The sequence below is a fragment of the Strix aluco genome, chromosome Z, assembly GCF_031877795.1.
Source record: "Strix aluco isolate bStrAlu1 chromosome Z, bStrAlu1.hap1, whole genome shotgun sequence".
Lineage (NCBI taxonomy): Eukaryota > Metazoa > Chordata > Aves > Strigiformes > Strigidae > Strix > Strix aluco.
In genome coordinates, this window is record NC_133971.1 from 95,970,332 (window position 1) to 95,997,457 (window position 27,126).

Here is a 27,126-nt window from a genome sequence, read left to right on the forward strand (position 1 = left end):
CTGGGAGGGGGGATGCCCCCTGAGGTGACAGTGGCCCTGGCCCAAGCCCCCGCTGACTGCTCTGACAGCAGCGTTGCTAATGTAAAAAATTATCGTTTTTATTCCTGGAGGAGATGAGGATTTTGACATGGTAGAGGTGGAGGAGCTCCCATCTCTGGAGCACTCCCTGTGCAAGAGGCGAGTGGTGCCACGGGCTGGGGGGCTCAGCAGGGGACTCGCTCTTCCCCTCCTCACCCTGCTCTTGGTCTCCTTTTTCTTCCTTTATTTCTCGTCCCTTCCTGTCCCCACGTTGTCCTGTCACGGGTGGCACCACCTCTTACCACAGCATTTGTGCAGAGGAAGCAGAGACCCTGGGCTGGCAGCAGCTGTCTCCTGAGACCCGGTGAAAGGCGTTTGACTAATTATTCCAAGTCATCTTGCTATTTTAGCTCTTCCTCCAGCCGTCCTCGCTAACTCCATTCCCCTTTGTCACCTCCGAGCACGCGTCCCAGTGCCGCATACGCTGCAAGAGCTCAGCCCGCCTCGCAGGGATGCACAAACCTGGTGTGATTAATCTTCCTCCAAGGTCGGCTGCTCCCACCAGCCCCGGGTTGAAGCTCCTGGGAGACTCCTGCTCCTCCACCTTCTTGCACAAGAGTCCTTCACCCTCATCCTCTGGACATCACCTGGTGAAAGGACCGTAATAGGGCAATTAGTGGACAATCCAACTCCTGCTGGTACAAAGAGATGGCATCTGTGATGAAGAGGTTTCTTTAATTGCTAATTGAAGAGTTGAAAGACACCTTGGAATGAGTTTGGGTCAAACCCCACATGTGGGCACCGGCTGTGCAGGAGTAAGAGCCTGAACCCCCCATCAATGCTCCGGGTAATTCCCTTCTAGGGAGAAAAAAAAAACCCTTCCAGGCGCACACACACGCACACACAGAGCCACTTTTCATTATTTTGTGTCACTCATTTCTCATTTGTTGCTATGCATATTGTGCCATTATAACAGGAAATTACATTTGCATCTTGTGTGGCACAAGCATGTTGTGAATATCATAAAAACACATATGGTCATAAATGGTTTAAAAAAAAGGCGATAAAACTGACATTTAGAAAACAGCTTTTGAAAAGAGAAAACATGTTCATAGAGCTTTTGTACATCTCTTCTATGTGAAAAATTCTGTGCTCTCATTTTAGAAGCTTTTTCGGCAAACTTCTTAATTTTTTTCTACGTATTAGTTTCAATGTTTTAGAAATTTTACTTTGCATTTTGAGCTTGAACATTCTAAAATCTCACAGAAGAAATCTGAATGAGTCCACCGAGTCTTTCCTAACTGTGTGTTGAAAGCAGAGTTCCCGTCTTCCATGTGCATGCCCAGCGTGTGACTGATTTTGCTCAGGGGTCCATAGATTTGATCCCAGTATTAAGTGAGACTCTTTAATTTTGAATAATTTTGCAGTATAGTTGGATGAAACTATAATACTTTTGTGTGCTCTATGTCTTTGTGTGCTTAGAAATAGGGTTTCGGCCATTTAGACATGGGCAGGTTCATCGTGGAAGTTGGGTTTGAGCTGAACTTCCCTGAATTCAGCTGGTACCTGGCTGTGGAGCTGGGGGAGGGTTGATTCACATCGGCATCATGGAACAACAGAAGTTTTGTATGTTATAAGATCTTAATTTTAAATAAGAAAAAAAAAATAGCTAACTAGGAAGAGATTTTCATTACAGGTCAGAGGTCCTGACTTAAAACGCAGTTTCAGCCAAGAAAGGAGCATACAGAAAAACTGTCCTTTCCAAATACATTCACTCATTTTTCAGCTATCTCATCGTAGTCCCTGACTCGTGTTGGGGTTAACCACCCGGCGAGGCCGCGCCGGGGCCGCTCCCCGGGCGATGGCGCAGTGCCAAGCGGGGCTGCATCTCCCCCGTGGGCTTGGGGTTGCAATGTCCAGGTACATAATCATTTCCTGGGAGTTGTTTTTGCCCTCAGTCAGCTGCGGCTCTTGGTCCAACTTAGTGTCTGAGGGAAGATTTCTGCTAGTCATTGCTCTGTGCTCACAGCAGGGAATTCATTCTAATTTTCCAGGGCTGTAAACTGCAAACCTTTTATCTGTAGCCTTTAACACGATCTGTGACAAGCAGATCCGATGTTAGCATGCTATGCTATAAATCCTCCTGAAATGTTCCTTTACACAGAAATTATGGGACTGATTCATGATCCAAATACGGATTTTCAGTGTGGGTCTTGCCAAGTCGCCATCGCTACCTTCTGCTTGAAATGATCATGAGAACTGTCTACCAAGCAAACGAGCTCTGCATCAGAGGAGGAGGAAGTCTTACAAGCAGCACCAAATCTCCTGTTTTTCTAACCAGTCATCGGAGAGGATTTCACTACCATGCAGCTGTGTACTTTCCTGGCAAACTCTCTGCGTGAAGATATTCAGAGAAGCCTGGATTTGCATACCGTTCAATGCAAAGAAGTTTAATTTGCCTGTTTTCTATAGGGCTTGTGCACGCTGGAAGCGGGCACCTGTCCTTCACGTGTCGCCTCCCCGCGGGACCCTCCGTCCCCTGTGCTGGTGCAGGGTTGGGTGCCATCCCCACCTCGTCCCCGCCGTGTCCCCGCGCTGGCCCCGCTCAGGGATTCCCGTTGCGCTCCCAGGTTTAGCACGTGAGGGCTGCGTAACATTCAGCCCCGCGCCTTTGGCAGCCGTTCCCAGCCGGTGGATTTTTTCCAGGAGCAAAAAGCGCTGCTGCGGGCGGCCATGGGAGCCGGGAAGGGCCACGCTCTCTGCAGCGGGGGGAAACCTGAGCTGGGAAACTGCGAGCCTGCCTCCCCCCCGGGGAGCGCTCCCCACACCAGCCCACCTTCGCTGCCTCCTGCCTTGCTTTAATGACACCACCAAACACTAATTAACATCCCCTCCGTGGTTGGGCTTCGCTGTCCACGTCCTGCGTGCGGACAAACCGGGCCGGCTCTTTCCCGTCTCCCGTGTGCTTGCCCGGCGTGTGACTGAGTTTGTTCAGGGGTCTGTAGATTTGATCCCAGTTTTAAGTGAGACTCTTTAATTTTGAATAATTTTGCAGTACAGCTGGATGAAACTATAATATTCTTGTGTGCTCTATAATATCTTTGTGTGCTCTATAATATCTTTGTGTGCTTAGAAATAGGCTTTCGGCCATTTAGACATGGGCAGGTTCATCGTGGAAGTTGGGTTTGAGCTGAACTTCCCTGAATTCAGCCAGTACCTGGCTGTGGAGCTGGGGGAGGGTTGGTCCACATTGGCATCATTTTATACCAGAGTTTGATGCCAGGGCTGCGGCGCTGATTTACGCCAGCCGCCGATCTGACCTTTCTCCGGCTCCATTCGCTTTATTTCCACAAGCTCCTCAGCCGGCGCGAGGAGTTTCTGCTGTTTCGCTTCGGTTTTAATCTGAGCCATTCCAAGTTCTCACTCAATGCCCCGCGTCGCTCCCCTCCTGCTTTCGGAATTACCAGGAAAAGGTGAACACCTCTGTTGTGGTTTCCCCCTCCGTCTGCAAGCCCTGGCAGGGCCGCGCAGCCGGGGTGAAGGCTACTAGCCCCCCGTGTCCCTGGCCAGGCCCCCAGTCCCTCCCCGCTGAGCATCTGGCCTGCTGCTGTGCTGCTGGCGGCACAGACAGACACAGCAAAGGCGGGGAGTCGGCAGTTGGGTTTGTGACTCCGCAGCCAGGCACCGACTGACAAAGTTGTGACTTGCAGAAGCACAAGGTAATAGAAGAAAGAAATTTCCCTCCCCGTGCCAGCTGCCTGTTTATCGGCGGCTCCCAGCCCGGTGTAATTCTTCCCCCTAGTTTTCAGTAATGGAATAGTTGACATTAAAGCAAGTCCCTTCTGCTGTTGCAGAGCCTCCCGCCTCGGCGAAGCCCCCTCGCCCCACACGCCCTCACAGCGCTGTGTTTAATTTATCGGGGTGAAACCGAGCTGGCGAAGGGCCCCGGGGAGGAGGAGGATGGAGGCTGGGGTCGAGGCCGGCCGGTGGGGAGGCCTCCTCTGCCTGACGTGGCACAGTTGTCCTCCACAGCTACATGCAAACCATGGACTTCTCTGTGACTCATTTCTTCATCTGCTGAATGGAGGCAATTGTTGCAATTCCATAAAGCAAATAAAATCAGCGAACACCCACTAATCTGCCTCCGCCCCGTCTCCCACGCAGCGCCTCCCGGCCCTCTCCTTCCCTTGCGGTACGGCTCAGCGCTGACACCCTCCATCCCTGCAACCTTCCCGAAAGCCCAGCACCCTGCCACAGCCCCGTCCTGCCAGACCCCCGGACAGGGCTGCAGGGAGCAGCGGGAGGAGGAGGAGGAGGAGGAAGACTTCAGAGCTTGGGCAGGAGCCCCAGGGGAAAACACAGGGTCAGCACTGCTCTAGAAAACAAAAAGGACTTGCAATATGTGAATTGGATGTAAAGGCAGAACTGCACCGCTTTTAACCTCCCACAGCAAAACTAATATTCTAAAATTTCTAATATTTCTAATCTTTCTAGGAGGTGCCGCTCGGAGCCGGCAAGGTCAGCCGTGCCTCCCTCTCTTCTGACGCGGTCTCCACCACTACATCCTTTCCACAGTTCAGTCTGATTTCTGATTCCACATTCTCTTTTAATATGAATATGAACATTTTGTACTTCCTGAATTTAGATAGGTGTCATATTTGTTGCTGAGCACCCGTAATTTTTGGAAGAGTGTTTGTACTGAAAATGGAAACCTGTCATTTCCCTGCAACTCCCTTCTACATTTAATTACATCAGCTATTGTATCTGAATGTTTCACATCTCCTCTGTTAAATTATGATAATGTTGCTGAGATTAAAACTAACATGCATATCAAAAATTCTATAACCGTATACAATTTTCCCCATTCTTTTTAAAATTTCAGCAGGCACTGAGCTCTCAATGGAGTTGTACCTTCAATCATAATAAACCATCAAAAATAGGTGAACGGTACAGAAAGTTGAATATTAAGTCCCTGTTTTAACAAATCACCTTTATTCACCCTCTCCCGAGAAATCTAGGAGCTGGAAGCAGTGATATTTTGGAGGCAAAAGTATAGTATTTGAAAACTAGCAGAGGGAGAAAGAGCAAGACCTGTGGCCAGGTGTGTTCCCCCACTGACCCAGCCCAGAGGCAGGCACTGCCCCTGCCCACGCAGCCCTGCCACAGACACTAACGGGTTAAAAACAAATAAACAGGCAAATTCAAACGCTTCGGAGCCTCTCAGGGAGGAGTTTCTATCATATCATTTCTATCAATTTACCAAAGCTGACACGTGACCCGTGATATTTTTTCCTGAAGCATGTTTTATGAAGACCTGAATATTGCTCACTCTGGTATGTACGCTTTGAAAATGAGGTATAAAAAAAGTACCAATCTTAATCATACGTTATCTCCAGTGAACACATGATCTGTATTTCCAGGGAGCCGAGGTTTATTACAAATCATTTCAAGGTTCATAGGGAGCCTGTCCTTGCTCTTATTGATCATTTGTCTTTCAGTCATCCCCTGATTAAAAAAAAAAAAGGCTCTGCCTGTGCAAAGTAGTGTTTCCTCATGCGACAGGAAGTTTCTGCGTTAAAGAGCTAATTATTGATCAGGAGAATAAGAGCTTGGCCCTTGGCCTGGGCCCAGCAGCAGGGCAGGGGCCAGTCCCACAGGTCCAGGGCCACGAGCTGGAGCCGACCCGCCGGTAGCTACAGCCGTGGTGTGGCTTCGGGCGCCAGCACCCCGCAGGGGTGATTGATCCCAGGTTCTCTATCAGAATAAAAATCACCTTCAAAAGCGTAATCCCTGCTTCTGCAGAAAACTGAGGGCAGTGCCCTTCTGCTCTGCCTGTGCACAGGGGGTGGCAGAGGCAGGTCTGCAGCTCAGGGCCAGCTCAGAGCAAGCAGCCTGAGCCATCTTCCGTGGAAAAAAAATCAGATTAAATACAGCACTGCTTTCCTGTTCTGTCCTGTGGTCTCTATTGACACAACCTGGCAACATTCAGCTGCCAGTCAGGGAAAATGTCCGTGAATATTTGCGCACACCGTTCCCGAGCACAAACTCGAAACTATGAATTTCCAGAAAACTCGTGAAACTCTTTCATAAAAGAAGAAATTCACAGTTCCAGCGAGATGCTGGCTGCATGAGTCATATGGTGGCGTTTCTATTTCCTGATGGGGTGCTTTATGTAATCCTCCGGCTCAGCACGGGTTTGGAGCCGCGTCCTTGCTTCGCACACTTGCTCTCTGCCCTGCCCGTGGGCCGGGCTGCGGGGGGGCTCGGCGAGGCGGGGGCCTTCCCTTCGCACCCCCCGCTTGTCAGCTGCAAGGGCTCTGCCCAAATGCAATTGGTAGAACTTCACAGATCGAGGGCGTTTCACCTTGCCAGTATTTTCTAGAACCGGGGACTGATTTCCGAGGGCAGCTACCCCGCTGCGGGGATGTCCGGACCCAGCCCTGAGTCCCCCCCCACCGCACAGAGTTCCCTTTCTCAGCACTTCCCAGTCTCTCTGGAAACCCTGGATTTGGCAGAAATTTTTGTAGAACTAGGCTTTGCCACAAAAAAACCCAGAAAGTCTCTTTCTGCTCCGGCTGAGGAAGGCCTGGCAGAGCAGGTGGCCCCGGGGACGCTCTGCGGGCATGGGGTGAACTCAGCTCCTGACCCGTTTCCCATCAAGAAGAAGAGGAAATTCCACCGAAACCAGTTCTCTTTGAGTTTTTCTCTGCTGTGCCACAAAGCTGAATCTGTCTCCCTGACACTAATAAAGCAGAAATCTCCAGCCACCATCCCCACTTCACCCTCAGTTTTCTTTAAGAATTTAAAATTAACACTGTATGACTAAATCCAGCCCTGGGCCTAAAGCCAGACGTGCAGCAAGACACTTGCGTGCAAAGCCCCGCGCTGAAGAACGGGCCTGAAATCCAGCAGCAGCATCTTCCCAGAGAGTCAAGAGAATTAAGAGATTACCGGCAAGGTAGCGGCGTTGGCAAGATTTGCATCGGGCGTAAGGTAATCAAAGAGCAGGGGCTGTGGTTAAGGAAGCGACGGGTCCACCTCCACCAGCGGAGCCGGGAGGGATTTACGGCCCTTGCCAGATGTCAGAGGGAGCCGTGGGGTTAGAGGGGGGTGACGTGGCGGGCTGGGGGGAGCTGCTCTGCTGGAAGGACTTGCTGTGTGCAGAGCAGAAAAGTAACAAACCAGAGCAGGAGCGAGGGCTTGGTTTGAGCCCGAGGACACAGCTGCGTCCCTTGGAAGGAATAGAGGCGTTCGTCCTGTCGGGTATTAATAGAAGTTTTCTGTTTTAAATAACAAGCACAGTAATCAACTTAGGTAACCAAACTGATTCTGGTTTGTTTTTCAAATGCCCTGGAAATTGGATCTAAAAACAAAGATCCAGCGAGGAAGATGAATCATCTGATCAACAAATAAAGCTTTAACCCGCATGCGTGCTGGAGGCTCGTGCTCACCGCAGCCCTCCAGCCACGTGCAGCCCACCCCGGCATCCCAAACCCTGGTCGTGCTGCAGGCCAAGAGTGCTTTTGGGTGTTTTTTCTGTTCTCACTGAGGCAGAAACAAGATGTTAGTGGGGCTGGACGGCGGTGCAGGAAACCCTCGGGAGGGACACTGAGCCCAGGTCTTCTTCCGTTTCTCTGAGCTTGGGACCAGGAGGGATTTAAAAGATTTTTTTTTGCCAAGAACTTCGAATATTAGCGTAATACAGCAGATCACTATGTAATAATAGTGGCGTAAATATTTATTAAAATACAAAATTAATCAAGAACACTGTGCTTTAAAAAAAAAAACAGTGGCCACACCTGGAAGGCACCGCAGCAGCAGCTGGCCAGGTGGCACGTGGGTGACTGGAGAGGACCCAGCTCTGCAGAAACACGCAGGGCTTGGCCAGAAATTCAGGGTGGCAAGCTCCCTGGCTGAGGCACAGGCTTAGGGCTTGACCCTTCCTTTGCCCAAGCTTTGCTGGGTGTAAAACCCAGCACGTGAGGGTTGTGATGAGCCGTGGCTGAGCCAGGGGAAGACCCCCAGGAGCCTCCCTGCGGTTCAGGGAACCATGAATACAATGAGGATTTCTGCAGAGGTAACGTCTAGGCAGGATGAAGGTCACTAAAGCACCCCAGGGGAAGGGGATGTTAGGATGGAAGTCTCCTCTGTGTCCTCCTCTGCCGTGGGCTCGCAGCAGTCGGGCGCTACCGACACAAGTAAAAGAGGCAGAGCCCTGTCCCTGCTGCACAGACACATCCATTTTTAAAAACGGGCCTTCTGTGCTCTTTTTTTTTTTTTCAGCTGTGTCTCTCCAAACTAAGTGAAAGATGTTCTCAGCTTAGTGGGATTAAAAAACAAAGTACGGTAGAAGTATTCTGGCAGTCAAGGCGGCGTTTAACTAAAATTGTCTGCCACAGGCACATCTGAAATTAAGTTAGGATTTAATGGCAAACAAAAACAGCAAATGGATCTGAAAAAAACCCCACCCAACCACCCCAAAACCCATCATTTTTCTAGTGTTGCAAATGGATTGCAAGAGAAGCAGGTCCCCACGGCCACATGGTAGCGCGCAGTGCAGCCATGCGGGGCGGGCAGATGCGGCCGAGGCTGGGAACTCTCCCTTCCAACGCGAGGAGAGGCGGCCTGACCGTGGGCAGGAGGAGGCTGGAGATATGCTGCTCAAAAGCTGCTACTTGGCTGTTTGCATGCCAGTGCTGTCCGCTCATTAAGTTACTGGTAGCTTTTGCTGCTGCTCATAAGCAAAACTCTCTCGATTGCTGTTCCAGAATTTGAAATTGGAATCAGAGAAACAGAAATGGGATGAAAATGAGATGAGAAAAAAAAGAGAGAGAAATGGTGCTTTGGAAGCCTGTTCAAGCCTATAATCTCCTGTGATGTTTGTACTGAGAGAATAAATTCATGCTCCGTTCCAGGCGTGGGGAGGGAAACATCCCTGTGCCAGGCTCTCGGCTGTGCCCCCCCAGCCCGGGCAGGGCTGGACACGGAGCTGAGACCCCTGGGAAAGCCGGGGGTACCTGCTGGGTGGGAGCAGGAGCCTCCCTTCCCGGAGAGCAAAACCCAGGCCAGCAGCACACGCTTGGTGCAGAGCTACAACCCATTTATACCTCCCCAGAAAGCCAGCTTAGATGCTGGGAATTAGCTTTCAATAAAAGCAAAAACCCCTGTGATTTATTATTCATTCTGAAACCGAAGTTCGTTTGGTTGATCAAAATTATACCAATATTGTGCATCACTGGAAAACTGTGCCGTTCTCTGCAGCTCAGGGCAGGCGATTGCCAAGCCCCCGGCGCTGAGGCGCCCACCGAGGAGACGCGGAGCCGGGCTGCCCGCCCGAGCCGAAGGAGCAGGGCTCTGCCCTTCCACCGCCCGCTCCCCGAGCGACCGGGGGCTGTTTTCACTGCTCTTTCCACAAAGCACGCTTGTGAAAAGGCAGAGGATAACGCTCTTCCATGTGAAAATCCAGCGGGATGGGAAGCGCTTCCTCGGTGCATGGGAAAGTGATGCCTTTAGAGGGAAGCATCCCTAGACGTGAAGAAAGTGTTCAGACAGTTAATGTGATACTTGTGGAAGATTATAATGTTTTCATTGAGGGACCACGAATTCCTGTTGTGTTTTGTTTTGTTCTTTTCCAGGGAAATATTGTTTTTATATGGTGTCTCAGGAACTTCTCCGGGACATCTGCACCATTGTACTTTTCCAGTTATCCACCAAAGGCCCTTTTATTTTTTTAAGCACAGTAAGAAAATACTTAATCAGACGCATGCTGACAGACAGATTTGCTTTATCTTCATCGGGAAAACCCAGTGGAAGCAGCGTTCCCTGGGCCGGCCGGGGCTCGGGGAGGGGACGGAAGCGGAGGGCGCGGAGGCTCCGTCCTGGGCTGATGCTAACAATGCTCTTTCAGAGCCTCATAATGAACCCATTGAGAACATGGAGTTATTTGGAAAAATCCCGAACTGTGAGAAATATGCGCATGTTGCAGTTGAGTCACAAGTTGGCACAAGTGACACCAGCACATATTTTTTTTTTAAGTGTACTTTTCTTTTACAGATTCAGAGACAAGGGACCATTATCATCCTTTAATTTAATCTCAGCCCCAGAATAGCTGCATCCAGCACAGTCCTGCTGCTGAGCTAGAGGAGCTCTTTCAGAAGGATATCTGTCTTGATTTTAAGACTTGAAGGGACAGGCTTTCTATTATAGTTCTTGCGAGATGCTTCCAATGGCCAAATTTTCATCCCTGTTGAAAATTTGTACCAAAACCTGCTTATCTCTAGCCTGAAATTATTTGGCTGCAGCTTCTACCGTGGAAGCACCACATGCTACCTTCCTGCCTGCAGGACTGAGAGATCCATTGCAATCTATTCTTTGGCAGATATGTTAAAGCCTCTGCTTTCTCATACCTTTTCCTGTCCTCTTCGTTAAATTAACACATTTTCCTTATGAAATTTAGCTGTGACTATGCAGGGTTTGCAGAAGGGCTTGTGTGTCTCAAAGCTGGTCTGGTTTTTGTCAACTGTACAAGACACTACCTAACCCTTGAACCTTTCCTTGGCTGTGTGATGTCCAATGCCTTGGTCAAATTGCATTTTTACTAGAAAAAATGGTTTCTTTCCAAAGGATGTGAAACCACACCAGTTTTTGAGCACTAGTCATAAAAAGAAGCAAAGAAAAAGGAATACAGTTTTGCTTTTTTTCTCCATGTCTGTATCTTATTCTTTTTTAATATTCAGCCCTGTGGCCAAATAGACCCTTGGGATAAGTGCACCAACATCTTGCCCTCCGCAGGGCAGCACAGGATCAGACCCACCTTCTCCGTGACAGACACAGTCCCCTCGTGCCGACGCCGTGGCCGAGGAGGTCCAGGATTTCCCAAGCAGAGCCTGGGAATACTTCTATTACTGAAACCCAAGCTCTGTAAAAAATCAATTTTCTTGTACCCACCTGAACACTGTCAACAATTACTATCTGCTAATATCAGGCTGCCTCGTATGAGCTCTACATGGAGAAAAGGAGTAGGTGCACTGTAATTATTATAGAGGGAGTTTGATTGCACCTGCAGGACTTACTGAGATTATAGCAGCACCTTCACTGTTTGACCATTTTCAGGGGGTCAGAATTCCTTTACCTGGCAGCACAAGCTGTGTCCCCAGGTGTCCCCTCACCACCCGCGCCCTCGGGTCTGGTCTCAGAAGAATTAAATCCTGCCCTTGCTCCCCCCCCAACCACAGATGTGTCCATCTGGACCAGACAGGAGGAAAAAAGGCTTTACCCAAAGCACCCACAGGCACTGGGTGCCCCAGGGGTCCTGCACCCCCCTGCTCCCCGGCTCCGGGGCTGGGGCACCCCCCGCCCCTCATCTCCAGGCATCGTTGGTGGGGGCTGGCAGCTCCCCTCCATGAGGACACCAGCAAGGACGCCATCCCAAACTCCACAGAAAAGTTCCTTTTTACATTTTACTTTCTTTAAAGGAAATTTGGGAGGTACCAACGTGGCGAATTCCCTCTCGACGTGCCTCTGCCCTCTCGGTCTGCTTCGCAGGCCGGGCGTCGAGCAGAGAAACCTCCACTTTCCCCTCAAGCATCTAAATTTGCTGCTTTCCGGCTGCGGAGAAGCGCTCGGCGAGCGTGGGGAGCGCGTGCTGCAGGGCGGTGGTGACCTGCCAATGCATTGTTGTGGAAGTGCTGATCGGATCAGGCACAGATGGGCGACACAGAGCTGTCATAATCAGCCTGGATTTGAAAATGTTATAATTGGGATGGTAAACAAGTTCACAAGGACCCTATTGAGGCAAGGGATTGCCATGGTAACAGACCAGAAAAGTCTGGGAACGAGGAAGGGATCGATAAGTGGGGGCAGCGATGGGGAAGGTGCGGTGGGTGCTCTGGGGGATGCTCCCACGGGGCAAGTCCCTCCTTGCTGGGTGCCGGGGCCACGGGCTCTGCCCCCTGCGTGCCACCCAACCTGCTCGCCTGGCCCCGCTCTCCGCAGAGACACCCTTGATCCCAGCATCCTTGGGCTAAGCACGTGGGTATGACGTCCCTGGGGGTTCAGCCTGCAGAGCGTGTTGGGTGTCTTCTGCTCTTTGACCACCCATGGGAAAATTGCATTTTTGCAGCAGGGTCCTTTGCCACGAGCTACCGGGCTCCGTTTTCCAGGTCTGAGCAGGACTTGAGCTCTCTGGCACATCTTCCCACCTGGGGATGGCGTGGAGAGTGAACATCTCCCCGCCTGAGCTGTTTCCCAGAGTTTTAGGGCAAGAAGTTGGACGTGAAGATGCAAGAAGGAGAGTAAAAAGCTCCATAATACTAAGCTTAGCAACTTATTTACTCCAAAAAGAGTATTTTTTTAAAACCTTATTTTGTTAATCAGCTATTTGTCTTTAATAGGGTCATACTTTTCATTCCAAGGCGAATGCAGCAATTTTCCTCACTATAGTAAAACAATAAAATTAGTTTATAGGCAAAAAGAAATGTTAAGGGCCCAGTGGCACTGAAACCCTATTAATAAATCTTTTTTAAGTGGCAGGCTTGAGTAAATGGACAGAAGGAGGAGCTGCACATCTTCAGGTAATCAGGAACTGAGTTGGGTAATCAGTCTGTTGAGCTGGGGTAGACTTCTGTGAAGACTTGGTCTTTCTTTTATGGCTAAAATATAATAGTGTTTTGTTCTCTGGGGTTACTTTAGACAGCAAAGGTACGGTTCAAAATACCCTTATTTTGAAAACGACCTGTAAAAAAAGAAAGGGAAGAAGGTGCTTTTGGGGTAAGAGACTCCAGTGAGGTGGTTCCATGAGGTATTCAAGCTGCGTATCTGCCTGATGCAAGTCCGCTCCGCTGGCAGAGACGTGTGTCACAGCCAGGAGCGCCTGGGCCAGGAGGAAAGAGCCTCCTTATTGTTCTCATCAGGCGAAATAAATAAATAAGCAAGGCAGGTATCGCACTGACAATAAAGTCTTTGCTGCAGAGGGTAGCAGTGACAAGGAATTCCATAATTTATCAGAACTGCAATATGATATATGGCTACTTCATGCACTAAAGGGTCATTGAAATGGAGCTGGAGAGAAAACCAACTTTTTACAGGTATTTTGTCCAGTCATGGAGTTAAATACATCCTTGATGGCACTTGTGCTACCCCCGTGGAATATTGCCCCATTATCTGACCTTTTTTTAAAGCAAATTTAATTATTACGTCAAAAGTTTAATTATAGTAATAACGAGAAAATAGCAGCAACAAAGAAGGAGAAGGAGGATGTGAATCTGAGTGAATTCCTGACTGGAAAAAAGTTTTAGGAACTGCTTGAAACCTTCAAGAAGTGTCTAAATACTGCATTTATTTGGGTGACGCGGCACAAAAGGACTCCCAGGCACGCTCTGCCTTTGCTCCCTTGCTGGAACTACACTAGAGCTAATGGGCGCTCCCAGATTCCTTACCCTCTGGGATAAGATGCCTCCCAGGACTTACACAGCTTATCTGGGAAGAGGCCCTTGAAATACATCTGCATTCATCCTGGAAAGAAATGAATTTGAATTCGGAATGGTTAGACTTTTCCAAAAGTGGAGAGCGAACACATATGGGCACATTGTTATTTAGCAAAAGACTGCAAGCCCAGATTTTTCCATCGCTATCATAACTGCACGGCAGCACTATTTATCATTTTTCCAGTTGCTGCATTCTGTTCCAATCACAATGAATTGCTGGGAAGGATCTTTGATAATAACTAGCCACTAAGACCTAGGAGACTTCATTTATTATGGCATAATATACACATTACCTAACTTGTGTTGGACCATATGGAGAGCTCTCTGTTGAATTTGGCGTAGTTACTGGGGTGAAACAAGGATGAATTTTGTTCCTCATCCTCTTCAATTATGCCATAGATTGGATCATGCAGCAAACTCCAACAGATCATCTGGGCATAGCAATCAGCCCCGAGGACCACATCACTGATTTAGTCTGTGCCAATAAACACAGCGCGCCGCGCGAAAACACGGAGGGGAGCGCGAGCGGCGCCGACCAGCACCGGTCCCTGGAGCAAATCAATAGGGCTTAGCACTTACCTAAAGCCCAGGTCTCCTCTGCAAATGGGAACAGTCTTTTCAGTCTGTCACTTGAAGGCAGAAAAAGGCTTTGGGAAGATCATGCTCGTCTCTGAGCTTAGAGGGAAGACGGGTGATAAGATCAAAACTTATGTAAACCAAGGTCAGTTCAATCGCTGCGCCTGAAACTGCAGGGAATTGAGCTGCAAAGCTCAGCTCTGCAGGGATAAAGCCTTTGATGGCATAACGTGCGGGGTAAATAAGCTGTACGATTATCCCATCCCCGCCGCTATGCATATGCATGCTCTCGTGTGCATTCTCTCATTTCCCTATAAATATGTGTGTGTGCATATAGATATACCCACATACATGTACATGTACGTGGTGGGATCCAGGGAAAAATTGTACAGAAGCCCCGTTTCTTTCGGACCTTACAGTTTGCCATCACCAACCCGGGAAGGTAAGAAACCCCATCTTGCCTGCTACCCGTGGAGAAGATTTTTTTCCAAGCGGCGTTGGGATGCCCAGCACCACCCCGAAGCACTCAGCAGCCTCCAGGATTGAACCGTAATGGTCCCAGTGCCTGGATGCTGCGTGCCACATTTACATCCGAATTGCTGTGCCTGTATTTAACTCTATCCCAAAATCTCCCTGATAAATAGACTCTATTTAACTAAAATCCCCTTTTTGGTATAGAAGGACTAATAGAACATGACATTTATTATTCAAAAGAGGTGGCAAACGAATCAAGACATTGATTCAATGTGAATAGGCAGAATATGATCCCCTGCTCCTGCCTCGGTGCCGCTCTCTCGCTCAGACATAAATAATAGAACGGTTCCCATTCCCATTCCATTATTGCTAATAATGAGTTATGGGTAAAGCCTACCATGTCCCTCGAAAAAGGCAAGATATAGCTATGCTTATGGTTGATTATTAGAGGATAAAATAAAAAGATTGATGCCCAAAAAAAAGTCTAATTAGTGTTAGTCTATTGGAGAGGAAGCTGAGCATGCTGCTCTAGCACTGCCAAATGAAATTAAGGCCCAATTATTGATAAATGAAGAGTGGTTTGTGCTGGAGTCTGGCCTGGAGTCGAGGAAATACATCTGTCATTTGGCCTGCACAGAAGTCATTCATGTGTGACATAGCATCCTGTGCATTTATCATGCATCTGTAGATTTTTGTTTTAATTCAGTTAGCTGTCTAACTAGATTCGGTGCTGGATGCCTCGCGTGTAGTCAGAATTTGGACTGACAGATGCAATTCAAGTCTGAAATGGTGTGTGACACGACTAGCTATCCTGCATATTAATTATTATTGAAACCATTGTGGCCAAAGCCTATACACTAATGGTCTATTTTGTTATCTGCTTTTGTGGCTTTTGCATTTAACAATTGCCTGGTGGCTGCAGGGCAGGTAAGAGACAAACCAGATCAATGGCCCATTGTTGTTAAGCGCCCTTACTATTACCACAAAAATTGGAGGCGGAGGTGTTTGAAACGATGCAATGAAAGTCCCTCATTTCACCATTCTGTAAAGCCTACAAATTCTATAAATGAGATAAGTGGAGTCAGGAGCCGAGCCGTGGGATACACTTTTCATACAACTTAAATTGGTGAAATAGTTTATTAATTCCATTGTCAAATGCAAATGGAAAACAAACATTTGTTAAGATGATAAAATTGCGGCGCCAGCGCGATTGTTCTGACGCCAGTTCGGTGCAGTCAGCTGTGAGGCTTATTTATCCTGTCGCACTAAAGTTTGATTTAAAGTTCATGTAATTTCATCATCATATTGTGGGGAGAATTGAAAATAAATGTCACCTTCAAGCAGAGAGAGCTAATGGAGTTTTTTCAGAAGTTCTGAGAAAACATTTTGCAAGGGGGTGGCTGAGGACACCTCGGCCCCGACCACCTTGGGGTGTGTTTTTTCCTTTCCCATTTTGTTCCCTTTCCCTGACCACGTGGCGCCGGTACCCTTACAAAACCTGGTCGCACGCTCTTTTTTCCCTCGCTCCTGTTCGCGTGGACTAAGCCACTGTGGCTTAAATGTGCTCAGCCTTATCCCAGGGGACAAGGGGAGCTTTGCTGTGCGTTGCACCTTCACTGACCTCCCAAGGGCAAGGCGCAAGATCCCCAGCCGCTCCCCTGTGAAAGGTTGGCCAGCGTCTCCCCAAGGGAGGGGCGACTTTCAGGAAGATTTCTGCAAAGTCCTCCCCGCGAGGCTCGGCAGCATCGGTGGGACAGCGCCTGCAAGCCCAGCAGAGCAACCGAGCACAGCGCTGAGCCACCACACAGCGTGGCTGCTCCGAGCCTTCCTCCCCTCCACTGACACTGGACACGCACGTTCGGGCTGCACAAACACTCATGGCCAAAGCCATTGGCTTTGGAGGTGCCAAAATACCTCCTGAGGATCTGAGGGAACTGGGGGGGTTTAGTGTGGAGAAGAGGAGGCTGAGGGGAGACCTCATGGCCCTCTCCAACTCCCTGAAAGGAGGGTGCAGAGAGGGGGGATGAGTCTCTTGAGCCAAGGAACCAGCGCCAGGCCAAGAGGGAATGTCCTCAAGCTGCGCCAGGGCAGGGTCAGACTGGCTCTTAGGAAGGATTTCTTTGCAGAAGGGGTTGTTGGGCGTTGGAATGGGCTGCCCAGGGCAGGGGGGGAGTCCCCATCCCTGGAGGGGTTGAAGAGTCGGGTTGACCCAGCACTGAGGGATCTGGTGGAGTTGAGAACGGTCAGTGTGAGGTTCATGGTTGGACTGGAGGAGCTTCAAGGGCTTTTCCAACCTGGATGATTCTGTGATTCTGTGATCTGGGGCTTGGGGGCTGATCTGCTCGGCACCGCGACACGTGGGGACGACTCCTTTAAAAGTAAATCTTCTTGTCAGGCACCTGATACATGGTTGGAAACTAGGCTGCTCACTGTCACAGGTGTCAATGTTTAGCTGTTCCTGAAGGACCGGGTGAGAGCTTCACCGCGTCTTTTAATACCCAAACATTTTTGGAAATCTGCCCCAATTCTAAGTAGGACAGAAAATGTCTTATAACCTGAAAGAGCTGTAAACCATTTCTGTAGACAAGGAGCAAAGTTTCCAAAGGCACCATGTGATTCCTATTCCTCAGTCCTCTTTAATCGAGGCTGTGGCTTGGCTCCCAGCTTGTCCACGCTCACCACTGACAGGGCTCTGCTCTGGCACCGGCCACGGCTCCCACGGAGAAACCCTGGGCATGGGGCACCCAAACCACCCTGCAACCATCAGGGACATTTGGTCTGGGAGCAGGTCTGCCAGCAGAGATCAGTCCAAAGGTGATGAAGCCCCTAAATCTCCTTTCAATACTTAAAGGGAGCTTATAAGCAAGACAGGGACAGACTTTTTAGTCCTTGACAGGACAAGAGGTGATGATTTTAAACTAAAAGAAGGGTGATTCAGACTAGCTATGAGGAAGAAATTTTTTACAATGAGGGTTGCCCAGAGAGGTGGTAGATGCCCCCTCCCTGGAAGGGTTCAAGGCCAGGTTGGACGGGGCTCTGAGCAACCTGATCCAGTGGAAGGTGTCCCTGCCCGTGGCAGGGGGTTGGACTAGATGGCCTTTAAAGGTCCCTCCCAACACAAACCAGTCTGTGATTCTATGATAAATCCTTCTCACTGCGGAATGAGGTGCTCAGTGGGGGGACTGTGGTGGGCTGCATCCATCAGGATGCTTGGATTTCCCTCCAGTTTGGCGCTACAGCACATAAACCTTTCACTTCCCTTCAAAATAATCCCATTCATTCTTCACAGTTAAGACTCTTGCAAATGAGATACTAATAGAATTTGCTACCTTGGATTTACAACATTTCAATCTGTATTAAAGACACTGAAAACTCAAAAAAAAATCCTTTCTGGAACATGTTTCTCCTTGTGACGTTTATCTGGACTCCTCTGAAATGGAGATCATGTCACTAGCTGCTATTTTATGTATACTTCACAAACCGAGCAATACTGTGCCTCCAATATAGGCTAAATTTCAAATATTAAAAATAACAATGAAATATAATTCCACTTACTCATCCTAACTCGATTTGGGGCCGCCAACACAAGCCGGCTGCCATATGGAGATTTGTTAGCCACTTCTGCTCGGCGAAGCAGCCTTTCAGTGGGGCGGGAGGCGGTGGACGGGCAGCAGCCCCCCTGGAGCCAGCTCCTTGGTCACCTCCTGCGGCCACCCCACTGTGGGTCTTTATCAATTTTTGTCATTATCTTGTGCTTTGGCACAGCACCGGCCACCTTTTTGGACACTGTTGGTGCTGAGGGTGCTCGCCCCAGAGGTGCTCAGTGAAGGGCGGGCTGTGGTCTCGCTGATGGAGGGGTGCCGGGGGTGCGGAGCAGCAGCACAGGGGGCAGAGCGTGTGCCATGGGAGAGGAGCAGAGCTGAGAGAAGGTCCGAGCCCGCCGCGCCTCCACCTCCCCAGGGCACCCTTTGGCATCCCCTCGGAGGAACGCAACCCTCCAACATTTGGAGACGCAGGGGCTGCGCCCACGCCAAGCACCCGGCTCTGATCCAGCCCCGATGGCTGGAGGGCTCAGCTCCGTGTTTGACACCCGGGTGATGCAAGGACCGAGCAGCACCCAGCCTGACGCTGCAGATGAGCCCAGCTAACCTTGCTTGTCCCCTCTGTGCTGTTCCACCTGCGCTGTGACCCTGTAACTTTCACAGAAAAGCAATTTTTGCTGCCAACAACAGTTTCATGTTTACAAAAGAATATGCAAAGCAGCACTAAGTAGAGAATGACATTTTCTCCCTCACAAAGAGACAGATTTCCTTGCGCTCGCTTTATGCATAACTCTATCTACATCGCGTCACTCGCACCGAGCGGCGGGGCTGGTTCGGCGCAGCCAAGAAGGGTGCTGTCACCCGCCTGGATTCCCCACCCCCTGAGGTGGTCTTCCCACGGGAGGACACTGGTGTGGACCCAGCAGCACGTGGACATACTTCAGGTCCTCCCACAGAGCCCTAAAGCTGCGTCTGGGCTGCGAGTATCATCCCAGCGGTGTTCGCGGATCCAACGTACTGGGCTTCCCCCACGGGACCCACCCATGGGCTCCTCACCCCTGGGCAAGGCGAGAACGAGGGACTTGAAAATAAGGTCGCAGATAGTTAAACTGGATGATTGGAGGAGGTTGCAGAGAGGGGGGATGAGTCTCTTGAGCCAAGGAACCAGCGCCAGGCCAAGAGGGAATGGCCTCAAGCTGCGCCAGGGCAGGGTCAGACTGGCTCTTAGGAAGGATTTCTTTGCAGAAGGGGTTGTTGGGCGTTGGAATGGGCTGCCCAGGGCAGGGGGGGAGTCCCCATCCCTGGAGGGGTTGAAGAGTCGGGTTGACCCAGCGCTGAGGGATCTGGTGGAGTTGGGAATGGTCAGGGTGAGGTTCATGGTTGGACTGGAGGAGCTTCAAGGGCTTTTCCAACTGAGATGATTCTGGGATTCTGTGACTGACCAGCATGGCCCTGCCCCGGTGCGCCCAAGCAAAGGCACCTCTGGCCTCCGGGCTGAAGGTGAAGTCTCGCATCACCAAGCACATGTGAGGGGAACTTCACGCCCAGTTTGGTAAGGATTTTTTCAAAAAAAAAGTTCCTAAATCTGGTAAGGGCTCAGTGCTTCCCCAGTCAAGAGTTGGGGTTCATCCATGATGCCAGGAGGAGGAGGAGAAGCTGCCACATCCGAGAGACTAGAGAGCAGCTCCTCACCAAGGGCTGGAAGGGCAAAGGAAATGCCTCACCAGCACACGGAGGAAGGTGCCTTGGCATCTGGGAAGGGTTGTCTGCTTTCCACGCTGTATTTATATAGTGCTTATAATGTGTTGATAAGTCCATAGGCACAGCCTCGCTGGCTGCTTCGCAGGCGGCACGTGGAACCGTGATGTCACTTCCATTTCCTTCCCACTTCTGATTACAGAAACTGGTCAGGTTGATTTGCATAATTAAAATCCACGTGGGTTATCAGTACTCTGCTGAGAGTTCTATCCTTGCTCAGTTTTCATCCCAGATTTATTTAAGCACCCCGGTTTTATCCTACAGGGAATCAAATTTATTTGGGGCTTCCCCTTGCTGGCACAGACACATGTTTTAGAGCACGGACGGACGCACTGTGCTTTCACCAGAGCTGCAGAAAAAGCTTTATTACACAAATCAAGCTGGAAAGCCTCCTTTGCTGTGCTGGCAGAAATGCAAAGTTCACCTTTTAGTAGACTGGCTCCTTTCTTTTTTTTTTTTCTTTCTTTTTTTAGACCTCTTTTGGGCGCAGCACCGTGCGCTTAGTGACACCACGCACGTGCAGGGAAGGGAAGGGCAGGTCAAGGGAGGGTCCCGCTGCAGGGTCACCCCTCCGTGCACCTGGACCCACCACCCTCACCCATCCGCGGCCGGCAGAGCCTCTCCCGGAGGTTTGCAGAGGGACCTACGGGGTGGAGAAGTGGCCGAAAGGCAATGGCAGTTGGCTACCAAACTGCCTGACCTGCTTTAGAAATCCCAGGTTTTATATTCACAGCTTCAGCCTTTAATTTGGCCTGTTGGGATGAAAATGCAGCTCTGTGTGTTAAGGAGGCGGCTGCCACGGCACGGCCGAGCTGTCTTTCAAAGAGACCCAGTACACAACATGGAATCAAAAAGAGGAAAATGTTTTTTTCTTTAACAAAAGGCACATCAATAAAATTTTTACTTAAAAAAGCAAAAAAAAAAAAAAGAGGAAAATGTTTTTTTCTTTAAAAAAAAGTCACATCAATAAAATTTTTACTTTAAAAAAAATAAGAACACAACAACCCACTCAAGGAAAATAAACCCAGGAAAGCTGAACTACAGAGACACAACAATAGCTGCAGGGCTGAGACCTTGTAAAGAAAGCTTGTGCCCGGAGTAGGGTTTTACAGTGAGTTCTAAACCACTTTAAAATGTCAAGTTTGGTTTTTGACGTGGTTACGTTTACCCCATAAAAATAAAGTGATTTGAAGACCCTTTGGGGCCCTGGAACAGCTCCCGCTCTTGCTATATAGACTGTGCTTCACATGTTGGTTTAAGCTGCTTATTGCCTTTTATGATACTCTGGTTATTAGGTTAGATCAGCAGCACTTCCATTAAAACCCTCTATTGATCATATGCAATACCTGAATGGTCGGTAGCTTTTATGTGAGGAGAATAAATGATATACTTGTTTCTAACCGTTAAACTATAGGGTTATCAAGGGACTGAATAACTGCCCTTAATATAGCAATTATTTTTGCAGGTACAGTACTTGGTAATGTTTAAGCATAATTACCTAGTAATCTGGTATTTACTACGTAACTGCAAAGTGTAATATTTGCACCTTGTAAAATAAAACAAGCATTTAAACATATTTAATACTTTCTGGCTTTCCTTTGTGTCTCTGCCTGCGTTTTCCCCTACAATGGGCAGGTTTCCTTTCCCCCACACCCCCGGGACTGGGGCGAGGCAGAGCGATGGGGGGGGGAGAGGCTGCCATCCCACCCCGCTGCCGGCTGTGCCGCGTGGAAACCCGGCTGCTGCTCGGAGGTGCTACCCCCTCGCCGGCATCCCCCGGCAGAAAGGAGGATTTGGAGATTTCCATCCCCTGGCTCCCTCCGCAGCGGGCAGGGGAAGGCTGGAGCTCCCTTCTGCCGAGGGATGCTAAACTGCCGCGCGCTGTAATGTGTTATGACATAGATCAGCTGTTGTTTTCCAGTCTCAAAGGAAACCTTGTGGAATCTCATTCCTTTGACTGTATTAAATTATCTGCAAATGTTGTCCTTTAAACACAAACTCAAGGCCCTTTCGCTGGAACATTAAACATGGATCGCGGGAGCGGCGAAATCTCTTTAAAGCTATTGTTTCTTTGGATATTTGGTTTACCTTTACTTTTATAACAAAGTAAATTAATAAATGAAGGGTTAGGAGAATTGTTACTATAGCAATCCCCATGGTAACATAAAAAATGCCACAAACACTCATCTTCAGACTACAGCTCCTGGGAGAGCACAACTCAGACTAAAACGCAGGGAATGGCTCTTCATCTCAGCAGCCCCAAATTTAGCAAAATTTCAGTGGTCTTTCAAATTCCACTCAGGAAAAGTTAACGCTCCCAAATAAAGCAGAATATCTTGAATCTCCGCAGATCTTGGACTAAAAAAAAAAGACTCTTTTCTTACAAAATCCTGGTGAGCACATTGCTTTCAAAAGTGTTTCAGATTTGAAACCAGCTTTGCAAAGGGGATGCTGCTTTTCCTGGTGAGGGACCCGTGTTGTCCTCAGGTCCTCTGGCACCCGGGGGGACACTCCACGAGGTTTGCACAACCCCGCTGTTGTGAAAGAGCCCAGCAAACATCAGCACAAGGTATTGCACTCGTGTTGGCACTGCACTCACATTTTTCCTCAATCTCCTCATGTCTCTGCAAAATGAGAAGATACTGGAGCGGTTCAACTCTTACCAAAGGTCGCCCTTCAAAAGGTGGAGGAACCAGCTAAAACAGGGACAAAGTTTTGACCACAGGATGAAATAAAAAGACACCTGTTGAAAGAGTACTCAGGCTAAAAATTAATTAAAAGAGTTATCATGGGTTAAATCCTGGTATTTTCCACTAAAAAGAATGTTCCTGCTTTAGGAGAACTGCCCAGTGAACTAAATACCATCAGCCTGAGCGGATGGAGCAATGGTTTTACATCTCTGCTCGTCCTGCCGTGGCTTTCACGTGCTGCTCTGCAAAGAGGGAGGCTCCAAACTGGGTGCTGGCAAGAGCAAACTCATTTCAACAGAGCTCAGCAAACTTCGTGCTCCTTTAAACCCGCACTGGACGACTATTTCTGAAGCAGCCGAGCAGTTAAAACTCCACCAGGCACTTTTAACTGAGATTCTGCAGATTCTTATGTCAGCCTGCATTTCCCAGAGCTGAGAGCCAGCCTGGCAGTTGCTTTTGGGGGCGATGTGGGAAATCCTGGAGCGAGCGACCCCGAAGTGAGGGGCTGAACCCAGGGCCAGGTTAACGACACCCTTCGGGGCTCCCTCGCTCTGCGCAAACCTCTCCAGAGCTGTGTTTGCCAAGCTCTGGTTTGTCTCCCAGGTGCATGGCACAGCCCTTTAAGGATAAAACCCTGGTATTTCTGACAACAGGGTGTATTTTTAGGTTTTTCCAGCAAACTGTGACAGATTCAGCCAGCACAGAGGCAGGGGAGGGCAGGGAGAAGCATCCTTTTACACTGAAAAAATGTTAGAAAAGTCCAAGGTTTTGCTCCCCATGTCCCAGGAGCACTCGGGTGCTCCCCAAAGGTGAAGCTCCCCAAAAAGATCAGCAAAACTGACTTTTCATGCAGCACCCCCCAGTTTTCCCTGCGGAGAAGCTGAGGCCCTTCAATAGGGATTTGAACTTTCAGAGCCAGGCTATGAAAATGCGTTTCTGTTCCTCCACACAGGGAGAAAACACACGGTGCTCCCAGTTTACACGGGCTAATTTTTAAAGTAACACGCTGCTGGAGAGCTGCTATTTCAGCCCAGATGAAATGATGTGGAGGTTAAACGTCGCTAGTCGTACTGTACTACAGCAAGGTGGAAGTGGCAAATTAAAAGAATAAAATGAGCACTGGTGACTCCGCACCCAGAAACAAAGAGGAATGCAACAGGGTGAGGGCGAGGGCTTTCTCTGCAGCTCTGCAATTGAAGTGTTCAAAGAGCAAAGCGAAGAGCGAGCTGCAAGGGTCAGATCTGGATAACAGCCACATTCTGTGTCTCAGCATCCGTTCGGGGATAAATTTGGCTCCTAATCAGGGCTGACAATTAGGCCGTGCAGTTAATATTTTTACAGCTGTTTTATTAATAACACATACAGAGCATCCAGCCAGGATTTGTTGGAGACACCTCAGGAAAATGAATGATGTAAATAACAGATGGATGCAGAATATTCTTACAAACAGGCATAAAGATATTCCCATCTTGTTTAGAAGGAATTTAAATAGACAGATTGTAGATAAACAGGCAAACCGAAGAGAGGAGAGAGTGGGAATGGGAATTGATAAACCGCAAAGGCGCCTGGGAAGCCCGTGGAGCGCTCGGCATCTCGGCGTCCGCAGGGATGAGGACGTGCCCGCCTGGAGCAGCCTGGCCAGGGGCAGGGCGGGCAGCACGAAGATGGGGTCCCGTGGATGCACCCCCAGCCCCAAGCTGGCCCCTCAAACCTCCACACACGCGTCTGCACCCATGGGTGCTGCCTGCACCCCACCAGCAGCACCCTCCCATCATCCCCGGACTGTGCTGCACAGCCACAGCCTGCGGTCCTCAGGTCTCCTCCGCCTAAATCAACCGTGTTTGCTGTCACTCTGGGGCAAGAATAGAATTTAAAGCATTTTTTGCTTTCCAGACTTTTCAAACGCTTTCTTTAGCCGTGTTTTACACCGTGGTTTTACCACAGCGGAGCAGGCTGCAGTCGGGGTCTGCAACCCTGGGGACATCTGTGCCCAGCCGGCACAGCACGGCACAATCACGGGCCCAACACCCCGGCCGGGCTCACTGTCAAAGCCAGGATCCTCCTCATGGGGGAAATGTTGCCAAAAGAGAGAAATCTGGGTTGTGCAGTGCCTTGCCTGCGCGTCGCCATACCCGGCCAGCCTGGGTTGGCTTTTGCAGGGAGATGTCACCCCCAGCCCCCAGCCTGGAAATGGTTATCAACATCCTTGCAATGATTTTGCCTTTAAATCTGAATTCCACTATTACAAGGGTTTACTGCTCCGAATCTTTTTGAATTTTTGCACACAGCAATAAGAAGGGAGAAGGGGATTGTGGATATAAAGTAGTGAAGCTTTTGAAGCTTTGACAAGGTGCCTCACTAGAGGCTGTCTCAGGCAGTGCCCAGTGAAGGGTGATGGACTCAGTGCTGTAACAGCCATTTATAGGGACCATCAAATCCACAGGCAAAATAGATATCTCAATCACTTCTTTTAGAATAACTATAAATTCTGAAGCTTCACGGCAGAGACATATCACTCAATGATCAGTCATTAAAACAGATTAAAAATAATTTCTCTCCTTGGAGTTTTGCGTAGCGACACTGCCTAACTGCTTCCAGCACCTCGCAGGGCTCCGGTCCACGGGGAAAAATGTTGTCACCCAAATGCTCGTAGCGAGCACGGAAGCAGCTGGCCTGGGTAGAAACAAGTCTTTTATATAAACAGATGTGTAGTGTGTGTGTGTGTGTGTATGGGTATAGGTATCTGCACAGATTCAGTGCGTTTGTAAACCTGTATGTACTAAGATATATATGTGGTAAACGTGGCAAGAAGCAAGCACGGGTGGGGAGGAAGCGCAGGGGCATGTCAGGGACAGGGGTGAGCCAGGGAAGGACTATATCTCTCCCCCTTGGCCTTTGCAGCTGAAATAAAGGTCCCTGAGGAGGGAGGGCATCTTGGAGGGGAGTGACCTCCAACAAAACCACCCCAGGTCTGCTGCTCCAGCTTTCACTTGATTAGCTAACACTGTCGCTGCCGCCAACCTTGACCCAACAGGAGCGATTTTTCAGCAAAAACCCACGTGAAGCACAGTCAGACTCACGTCTGCCGCTCCCCTCTCTGGCAAGGAAGGGAATTGGGTGCAGGCTTGGAGTCCAGCACACGCCTAAGTGCTGTGCCGAGCTGTGGCTTTGATTAGTGCGTTTCTTGGGGCAAACAGCTGCCAAATATTGTTTGTACAATATGAGATGATAAACATCGCTGGTGCCTGATACACTGATGCTTTGTGCAGAAATGGTAAAACAAAATCATTTGGCACCAGTAGCCAGTGAATCACGCGGATTTGCAGTTGGATTTGTATGTTGGGATTTTCTCTGGGGCTTTGCAAGCAGACCCAGGGGTTAACAGCCGTAACCGACCGCCGTCGCTGAAACCCCAGTTATCCGCTGTTATCCAAGTTATCTGCTGCATCATGCGGGCTGAAGGGCACAAAACGTCAGTGATGGCCAGAGGTGGCCAGTGGTGCTGGGAAGGTCATGGCCATCTCGTGGGGCTGCGGGTGGCTTTGAAGGGACCGTTGGCCGGGCTGAGCCTGGGGTGAGGCCACACTGTGGCCCCGTCGCTGGCCGGACCCGCTGTGTGTGCCCCGGAGACGGGACCTGCGCAGCGTGGGCACTGTGGAACAGGTTCTCCAGAGGTTTGTCACCTCCTCAGAGCTGATGGAGGACAAGTGTCCTCCTGTTCTGCTGAGAATGCAGAAAAGAGGAACATGTCTTGGGAGAAAAAACTCCATGACCTTATTCCTGGTTTTTGCCAATAAGAATGAGGCATAGATAAATATTCCTAGTGGCTATCACCTCTGTCTGGTGAACTGGGAGCTGAAAATGCTGCAACAATTTTTGAGAAATGAGATGAATGAAACCTGGAAGATGCTCCCAGAGCCATTAAGTCCTGGCCCCAGTAATTATATCAACATATGTCCCATCATAATGCTTGTCAAGAGCCATCTTCAAGTCGATAGACTTTTTTCCCTGTTGCTGCTTTCAAAAGGCTTTTGCAAAGACCCAACTGGTGTAACGGTTCGGAAATTTCTTCTAGTTTTCAGGCTAAGTTTATTCAGAGTCATTTATTGTTGTGCCAATATTTTCTTTTCATTTAACCATACCTTTCCTTCCACAACATTTCCCCCTGACACATTTACAGGCATACTCCCTCACCTAGTTTTCTCTCAGGAGAGAGGTTTTCCCCTCCCCTGCCCAGCCTGGCTGGGCTTTGCTGCCCATTCCTCTCTCGCTTCACCTTTCCAGGCTGGCGTGCAGGGACACTGCGGTGCCTCTCTCCTCTGCAGCAAGGGCAGCATCGCCTGGTTCCTTGAGTTTTCTCCCAGGTCTTTGCAAGGCAGAGCATTTTCTCAGAGACTCAGCCTCTGGAGCCCTGGGATTAGATGAGAATTTCCGCTCTTATCTCTGGATAAAGGAAGTTTCCAGCCCTTGGCTTGCAAGGAGAGGCTGGAAAGCCTGCCTCGCTGTCCTTAACAACAGGTAAACAACCACTGCATGAGCTCAGCTCTGAAAAATACTGCTCTGAGTTTGGGAAAAAATCCAGGG

General features: G+C 49.4%; 1 protein-coding gene across 1 annotated transcript in view; it reads right to left on the reverse strand.

Annotated features, from left to right (window-relative positions):
* Positions 1–308: 308 nt before the first annotated feature.
* LOC141918843 (uncharacterized) overlaps positions 309–27,126 on the reverse strand; it is a 120,413-nt gene continuing 93,595 nt past the window's right edge. The window contains exon 7 of the mRNA XM_074813691.1: positions 309–665. Within this exon, the coding sequence (XP_074669792.1) occupies positions 550–665 (116 nt within the window). The 3' untranslated portion in view covers positions 309–549. The remainder of the gene's footprint in view (positions 666–27,126) is intronic.